This window comes from Orcinus orca, chromosome 1 (genome assembly GCF_937001465.1).
Source record: "Orcinus orca chromosome 1, mOrcOrc1.1, whole genome shotgun sequence".
Classification (NCBI taxonomy): Eukaryota; Metazoa; Chordata; class Mammalia; order Artiodactyla; family Delphinidae; genus Orcinus; species Orcinus orca.
The window spans coordinates 105,532,970-105,541,920 of NC_064559.1; the positions used below are offsets into that span (position 1 = coordinate 105,532,970).

At 41.8% G+C, this 8,951-nt stretch overlaps 1 protein-coding gene across 1 annotated transcript; it reads right to left on the bottom strand.

Moving 5' to 3' along the window:
• Nucleotides 1–2,427: 2,427 nt before the first annotated feature.
• On the bottom strand, nt 2,428–8,515 carry CD160 (CD160 molecule). The gene is given in 5 exon segments (XM_049711366.1): nt 2,428–2,866; nt 2,869–2,895; nt 4,328–4,336; nt 8,332–8,391; nt 8,500–8,515. Coding segments are annotated over 5 exon segments (333 nt in total). The 3' UTR covers nt 2,428–2,645.
• Nucleotides 8,516–8,951: the final 436 nt, after the last annotated feature.

Below are 8,951 nucleotides of genomic sequence, written 5' to 3' on the forward strand. Positions count from 1 at the left end.
GAAATGACCAGAGAGATTGACAAGTACTTAGTTGAAGCTAGACAGTTAAGATCTGTGGAGCACCTGGTCTGCACAAATCTTCCTCTTCCTCCAGCACTGCTATGTGGATGCCATTCAACACCAGGGTCTCTTCGTTTCCTCATTTTCTGCCAAGTCAGTTACTGGGTCTGGTGCCCTTCCTCTCCTATCCTACCTGTCTTTGCTTGTTTCCTCTCTCTTCCCTTAACAGTGTCAAATAAAAATTTCTTCCAAAAACATTGGTGTTCTCATTTTATTTGACTCACTTGTTTATTTTACTTTGTTGGAGGGGAGGGAGGAAAAGTTCTTCTTGGGTACAAAAACACACTTATCTAATATTTGAGTGAGAACTGTACACCAGCTGCTTTCGTGAGAGCTGCTTTTTTACTTACTGGTGACTGAGGTAGGAAGAAAGTTAGGTTTGCTCTGGCAGTGAGGAGGGGAGGTCAGGGAACACATTCATTTGCCCATCTTGTGTTCTCCAGATTCCTGGCATATTTTGCATCTCTTCCCCTGTGCCCTGTTATTTCCTTCTCTATGCATATTGTAATGTGAAAGATGCCAAGCTAAAGAGAGTCAGATTTATCTTGCTGTAACTTTTTTAAGACTTTTTTTTTGATGTGGACCGTTTTTAAAGTCTTTATTGAATTTGTTACAATATTGCTTCTGTTTTATGTTTTGGTGTTTTGGCCACGAGGCATGTGAGATCTTAGCTCCCTGACCAAGGATCAAACCCACATCCCCTACATTGGAAGGCGAAGTCTTAACTATTGGACCACCAGGGAAGTCCCTCTATAACTTTTTTAAGTTTCTTCTGGCACAAGGCTTACAAAGCTGTAGAAAGAAAAAGCAAAGTTTGTTTTATGCTACAAACTTAGTAACAAAATACCTGATGTATTTCATCCTGGGATGTGTGTTTGATAGGCCCTTATGACTAGAGGGAATGGAAAAGGAAAGAAGTGGAGGTATTGTATGTGTTGTGTCTACTGCTTAAAGTTGCAGTTGTGATCTTGTGAAATCTACCTGATCCTGATGCAAGTGGGAAAGAAGCCAACCTTTGATCTCTTCTTGCTGGAAGGTAAGACAATCGAAGAAATAGATGCCACTCAACAAGTTCAAGGTTGGTTTTCCATGTATAGCACTGGTGGCTAGCACAGTGATAGGACAGGGATACTCATTGAAATTAGTTTCATGAGCTGAGGGAGGCATAGAGATCCAGGAAAGTTCCCTCATTTTATCACATGTAAGCATGATAACTTGACCTACATGATTTCTCTGGTCCTGAGAAAATGTGTGTACTTTGGTACTGCTGAACACTACCACTTCCATAATTCTGCTGAGTCTTGAGGTGGGAAGAGTGATAAAAGGAATGACCTATCAGAAGTTCATTCTCCTCACCTGACTAGAAAAGGGAAAAGAGCTTAGAGATTTTTTCCTCTCGCATAACTTGGGAGTCAATAGTAGGTTGTATGGCTAGACCCAATCTCCTTTTCTCTTTAGAGTTTTTAATATGTATGAAGAAATAAAATTGATTTTGCCAATGAAATAGCCTAACCATTGAGAAGATTTAGATTCAATAAAGAATTATGTCTGAAGGGTCAGACTGCTTGATGTTCACCAGTTTCTCCCTGAAAACTGGAGTAGGCTTACACTTGTCAGGGGCTTGCCAAGGATCACAGATGTGGTCTTTGTTTTCCTTTGATAGTTTGCAGTTAAGGGGCTGGAATAAGGGAGTGTTAGGTGGTCCTGTTTCTGGAAATGGGAGGAAGCAATCTCAGAATGGGGAGAGTGGTGATGGAGTTGAGAGAGAAAGTGCTTAGCATGTAGTAGATAATCACTGAGAGCACGGATTTTGGAGTGAGAAGGTCCTGTATTAATTCCCATGCACTGGGGCAACATTTAACCTCCTTATACCCATTTGCTGGTGAGTAATTGGGGAATATTTACCTGGAAGCATTGCATGAGGTTAGAGTCACCATATGGAAAGCCTAACCTGTCATACAAATTCTTTAAACAAATCTATTAAGAGCCTGCTATGTGCCTGGTACTGTTTTTGGTTGGGGTAAACAAGACAAAGGTTCTGCACGTATAGCGCTTACATTCTGGTGGCACAGTGGTAGTTATTGAATTGAGGAAGGCCTAAATAAGGCTTGGAATTAAGAATGCCAAGGAGAGGCAAAAACCTGCATCAGTTACTGATTATGCAAACGTGTCATTGCAAGTTCCAATATCTTTTTTATCTAATAGGGAAAACTAATTGACATTGATAAACGATGCTCAGAGGACTCAACTACAAGGGTTTTATATACTCAATCTGGCCATCAACCTTTGCTGAAGAGCTGCATTGTTTAAAACCCACCTCCAGACCAAGTCTGTTTCTTGCCTTGCTCAGCACATTATAGCCAAACATCTGTTGCCTCAACTTGTAGCCCTCTGTTCATCCAGTAAGTAGACGTATTTGTATTTGCTTGCCTCTCCCACAGGCTTTCTTTCCTCATGGGTGTGACCTCCTACCCAATGGAAAGTCTGATTCATCTATCATCCCCTAGTTAGTATGAAGTCTTTAGTCCCTTTGGACCGATTTTGCCCTCATCCTGGTGTGATGTTTTCATGTGGACAGCCAGGGCCTAAGGAGCATTTCCCTGTCCCACTCTGGGCTTCCTTTCCACCCTTCTCCTGGAGAGTAATCAAGATGTTAAAGGTATAGCACCCTCATTTCTTGGGGTGCTAAAAGCTCTTCTGAACATACCTTGAAGGGCCACTAGGCTGGTGACCAGCATCATCCAGACCTTTTCTTGCAGGAAGCCTGAACTGAGAGCACCTTTACTGTGGCCAAACTTGGGGTGTCCTGTTTCAATCCCATTACTGTGTAGTTCACTCTCTGGTTCAGAAGAGAATCAATGGATCAGGAGAGAGTTTTGGAAATTACTAATACCTCCTTTTGCATAATCTCAGGGCATCTTTTTTATGATCCCCAAGGATACCTCTCAGTATAATCCGTTGCCCACATAAGTATTTTTTAACATTTGTGGGTGGTGATGATGACGTACATAAGTGGCAATAAATAAATATAGAATCTATGTGTGTCACAGTGGGGATGCAAATAGGCCTACCTTGAAGGAACTCAAGTCTTGCCAGAGAGACAGCTAAAATAGCTTAGTTACCTTGGAGTTGGGTGTCTCCAAGTCTCATTTAAAAACCATCTTCTGGAGTGGGTCAAGCAGTTTAGTCTAAGTTAAAATCGTGGGTTTTGGGCTTCCCTGGTGGCGCAGTGGTTAAGAATCCGCCTGCCAATGCAGGGGACATGGGTTCGAGCCCTGGTCCGGGAAGATCCCACATGCCGCGGAAGAACTAAGCCCGTGCGCCACGTGCCACAACTACTGAAGCCCGTGCGCCACGTGCCACAACTACTGAAGCCCGCGCGCCTGTGCTCCGCAACAAGAGAAGCCACTGCAATGAGAAGCCTGCGCACTGCAACGAAGAGTAGCCCCGCTCGCGGCAACTAGAGAAAGCCTGTGTGCAGCAATAAAGACCCAACACTCAGCCATAAAAAGAAATGAAATTGAGCTATTTGTAATGAGGTGGATAGACCTAGAGTCTGTCATACAGAGTGAAGTAAGTCAGGAAGAGAAAAACAAATACCGTATGCTAACACATATATATGGAATTTAAGAAAAAAAAATGTCATGAAGAACCTAGGGGTAAGACAGGAATAAAGACACAGACCTACTGGAGAACGGACTTGAGGATATGGGGAGGGGGAAGGGTGAGCTGTGACAAAGCGAGAGAGAGGCATGGACATATATACACTACCAAACGTAAGATAGATAGCTAGTGGGAAGCAGCCGCATAGCACAGGGAGTTCAGCTCGGTGCTTTGTGACCACCTGGAGGGGTGGGATAGGAAGGGAGGGAGGGAGGAAGATGCAAGAGGGAAGAGATATGGGAACATATGTATATGTATAACTGATTCACTTTGTTATAAAGCAGAAACTAACACACCATTGTAAAGCAATTATACCCCAATAAAGATGTTAAAAAAGAAGACCCAACAGAGCCAAAAATAAATAAATTAATTAAAAATAAATAAAATCTTGGGTTTTGTAATAGATATGGATTTTTGTCCATTATTTACTAGCTGAGTGAACTTACACAAATTACCTTTGAGCCTGATTGTCACAGGACAAGAATAGTACCTAACTCAAAAGGCCATGAAGATTAAATGAAATAATGTATCACTTAGCACAATGCCTGGCACGCAGTAAACACTCAGTAAATGGTAGACATTGCTTATTGATATTATCTGTTACCTGTTTGGCCTTATTAGTTTCATGTTCGGAAAGGAACCTTATTTCCACATTTGGTGAGCATCCATATTTACTGACTCTAATACTTAAATATGCTGAGAGGATGATAAAGGCTTTCTATCTTAGAACCATCACAAGTAGAAATACTTAAGGTGTATTAGGAGAACATCAATACTGGATTATAAGGGGCAGTGGCTTCGTCATACTCCCATTCTATTCTTCAAGACTTAGCACCGTGCCTGGGATACGCAATCAATAAGTTTAGATGAATGAAAGAGGAGTTTCCATTAGTGAGATCAACTGGGACAGAGTATTCACGTAAGTAGTAGAATGAAATTTTATAGAGAGAGAGCGCCTCCAGTGCCAGGCTAAACTAATCACTGTCTCATAGACAGTGAAAAGCCATTAAAACTCTGGGGTGGTATGTACAAATCAGCATTTTAGAAAGATGTCTGGTGGCAGGATGGATTAGAGGCAGAGACAGTATCTAGTTGATGGACCACTTACTAGGCAATAGCTCAGTGCCAGGCTCTGAGGTAGGTGTGGGAGGTATAAAGATGAGTAAAACATGGGCAGATTTGAGATCTGGGGCTTACCACTTAGGAGACCGTTGGAATATTTTAAGTGTGAGATGATGAAGACCTGGAAAACACCTTTGGAAAGAAAGGAATGAATGTGGGAAAGAACTAGTAGTACTTAGTAACTGACTGGATGGGGGAAGAGAAAAAAGGAGGAACCAAGGTTTTGACTGAATCATGGACAGAAATATGGTCTCAGGAGGATAGGTTTGATTTTGAGTGATTTGCTTTCTTTTTTTTAAGACTTTATTTTTTATTTATTTTTTGACCTGGGCCCACATTGGTGAAAGCACTGAGTCCTAACCACTGGACCACCAGGGCGTTGCCAAGACTTTATTATTTTGTATTTTTAAATTTTGGGGGGGGCGGCGCTGTGCCACGCGGCATTCAGAATCTTAGTTCCCCAACTAGGGTCAAACCCGTGCCCCTTGCATTGGAAGCATGGAGTCTTAACCACTGGACCACCAGGGAAGTCCCAGGAGGTGCAGATTTAAATCATGAGGGTAGATCAGAAATTGGGAGAGGTAGTAGAGAGAAAAGATTGAAGGAGTGGGGAATGAGTCTTGAGGAATGAATTTTCATGTTTGAGAGGTGGGAGGAGGAAACAGGCAGAGAAGGAGAGAAAAGAACAGCCAGAAAAGTAGAAAAACCAGGGTGGGACAGAGTCACAGAGCCAATAAAGATGAGAGTTTGATAAGGAAGAGAATGGAAGTGCTGAACGCTAAGCTAGTTAGGTCAGATGGGAAGACACCAGGAAGCAAGGAAGAAAATAGAAATCAACCTAGACTGAAGTAGAAAATTTGATTAACTACTAACCGTAGGTGATGATGAAAACATTTGTTAAAAGGCTCTGGGACAGGTTTTTATTTGGGGGTGGGTGGGTGTAATTTACATCTATTTTTCTTAAAGTCGAAAAGATAGTATTTGAAAGTTCATAAAAGGTAATAGCAGTGTCTTTTTATTCTCAGAGACAACCACTATCAACTCTTTGAGGTGTTTTACCATATTCCTACATAAAATGCTAATATTACCACTCTTGATGATAGTTTAGACATTGTCTATTGATTTTCTGTTATAGAAGATGAGGATATTGTTCTCTTAAACCCCTACCCTTCTTTGCATCTTTCAAAAAATCATTATATTATAAATTTTAGTTTTTACATAATTTGGATTCTGTAAATGTTACTTATTACAGAGCCAAGTTGTGTGCTATGATTATGTTTCCTTTTGTAAAATTTAGTGTTTTCCCTGGAGATGATGATCACCTTAATTTTTTTTAAACAGGCAGAGTTTTCCATATCCATATCTTTAATTCCTCGTCAGATCTGTCATGGGCCATCAGAGAAATGGTCAATTCCATTTTCACCCCCTAGAGATGTTTCAGAGTCCTGTATCTTTTGCTTCCTTCAGGACTAACTGCCGTTTTTGGCCCTTTTTAATTCTAGAATTTCTTTATCCCCTCCCCCTGTTAGATTTCTTGTTTCCTGGATCCCATTTTATCCACTCTACCAATTCACTTTCTTGCTTTACTGAAGCACATCCTCTGGTAGCTCCTTAAGAAAGGTCATATGAAAGGCAATTTTTTTTTTTTTGGAGTCACTGTGTGACTGACAGTGTCTTCATTCTTTCCTCATGTTTGATTGGTAGTTTGGGTATAGAATTCTAAGTAGAACATAATTTTCAGTTTTGAAGACTTGCTCCATTGTCTAGGAGTATGAAGAAGTCATATATATATAAAGCTGAGGCTGCAGTGGCCATATTTAGGCTGTGCCAAAGTAGTAACAGAGCAGGGGAGCATGCACAAAATGAGGAAATATGCAGAGATGGGAGGCCTTGCTGCCCCAGAGAGGACACAGTAACTGTTTTGGGTTCTTTTGGCTTTCTGGTTTCTGATTCCAGAAACCAGAACTCATGAGGGCTAGCTATACTTCTTCTTTATTATTTTCCCCCCTTTAATCTATGGCAATTTGAGTGGGTTTCTGTTTCTTATGACTAAATGCTCTTTAAGACAACTATCCATTTTATCCATCTTTCTTTCCCAGCCTGAAGGCTCAGTGCCTATATTTAGAAATATAGCCACATCTCTGAGAGACTGAATTGGGAATCAGGAGGCCTAAATTCCAGACCTTTCTGCTTTTACTGGCACTGCTCAGTGAGTGGCTTTGGATAAGTTGCTTTTCCTGCTGTGATTCAGTCTCAGTGTCAATAAAAATGGGATGGCTACCTCAGAAGGATTTTTTAAATTAAAGACAAAATGAGATACCTTTGTATCCATGCTTTGAGGAAAGGCAGCATTTGCCAATGGGAGTGATGGAAAAGGATTTGAGTAATGGGAAGGACTCTTCTCCAAGGAGACTGCCTATCCAGGACCTGAAATATCTACTTCTGTCTTTAGCTGTTGACCCTGCTTACTGTCCCACCTGGTGGCACTGGGGATATCGGGAGACCACCTGTGACTCAAACAGAAATAATGGCCCTGAAGGCGGATATCCAGCTTCTGGCTTCTGGCACACCACTCACTGGTAGGTCTCACTGTCCAATGCCATGGCTTGGTTTATGGTGAACACCAACTGAGATGATATTTCACTGATACCATCTTTCCCAGGATCCTATTTAAGTCTCAGTTGCTCCAAGCTAGTCTCAGGGGAACAGTCTCAAGACTTGTCCTTGCACAAAAACACCATACCCACCTCAGCCTCTTCTTTTTTAAGCTACACAGCTGCTTCCGCTCCTGGGAAGTTGAACTGAGGATGTGCATTCATCCTGGAATAGGAAGAGAAGTGTTAGCCATGGAAGCCGGGTGTATACATGGTAATCTAAATTCACTCACATATAAATGTTGAGGCAGAGATGAGGGCTGCTCCATAGACATTAAATACCACCCTCTTAGAAGAGTAGCCTACAGGCTATACCCGTATCTGAGGGAGATCTGCAATCCCAGTTCTTCATTAATTCAGAATTGGTTTATATTTTATTTCTACTCTTCAACTGGAACTTCTTTTGTTCTTTTGTTCTTCTTTCTTCTAATCTTTGGTATAGCCCTAGCGACAGGTATTATTGTTCCCATTTTACAGTTAAACTGAGGCACAGAGTGGTTAAGTGGGTTGCTAAAGTTGACAAATATTGTAGTATCTAGATGTCAAACCTGGATTTCATACATTTATAGTGTGTAAGAGCCTGAGGGCCAGATTACCAGGCTTTTTTGCCACATACAGCAGGGGCAGAATGTCTGGTGGGGAGGGCAATAGTATTAGTTCTAACAAAAAAGAAAAAGAAACTATATTTTTCACCCTTTCATTAGTGTCAAGAAGAATGGGTCCTTTTCTTCCCCACCAGAAAAAAATCATGGGATCCATCCCTCATGAGTTCAGGATTTTCCCTGATGGCTGTCTCTGCTCTGGGGATCTCGGGATGGGCTGTCCTCACGACCAAGCTTGTTCTCCACAATTGCCAGCAGAATGGCCAGGGCAAAGCAGCCTCTGCCAGGTGCTGCATGTTGTCAAGAGCCCCAGGAACTCGAAGCAGATGTTGGCTCTGCTGATGTCCTTGGCCTCGCTTTTCTGAAAGCACAAGGGGAACTCCTAGACAAGGCCTTACAGGGATCCAAGACCATCCCCCTGCTTCAGGCAGTAGCCTCGGTTGGCTAGAGTCTGATGGAGGTGGAGGAGGGCTTGGACATGAGAGTCAGCTGGCTGGGAAGTAACACAGTTAATTAAATGAGGTGTACTGGAGAGAAGATAGGGGAAAAGAGAGAAGAGGCATAGGGAGACACTAAAGGCTATATTTTCAGATTTTTTTCCCCTAGATTAAGTTGGGTTGCTGGGTTAAAGGATATGAACATTAAAATTTTTTTCTACTATGTTATTGGATTGGTCTCCAAAAAGATGGTTGAGATTCAGATGTTCAGCAAGAATAGTTAATGTACATTTCTTCATGGACTTGCCAATACTGGTTATTATCTTTTACATTTTTGCCAATCTGATGGATGAAAAACTAGACCTCACTGTTGCTTTGCCTTCAAAACTATGACTAGTGAGGGTGAGGATCTC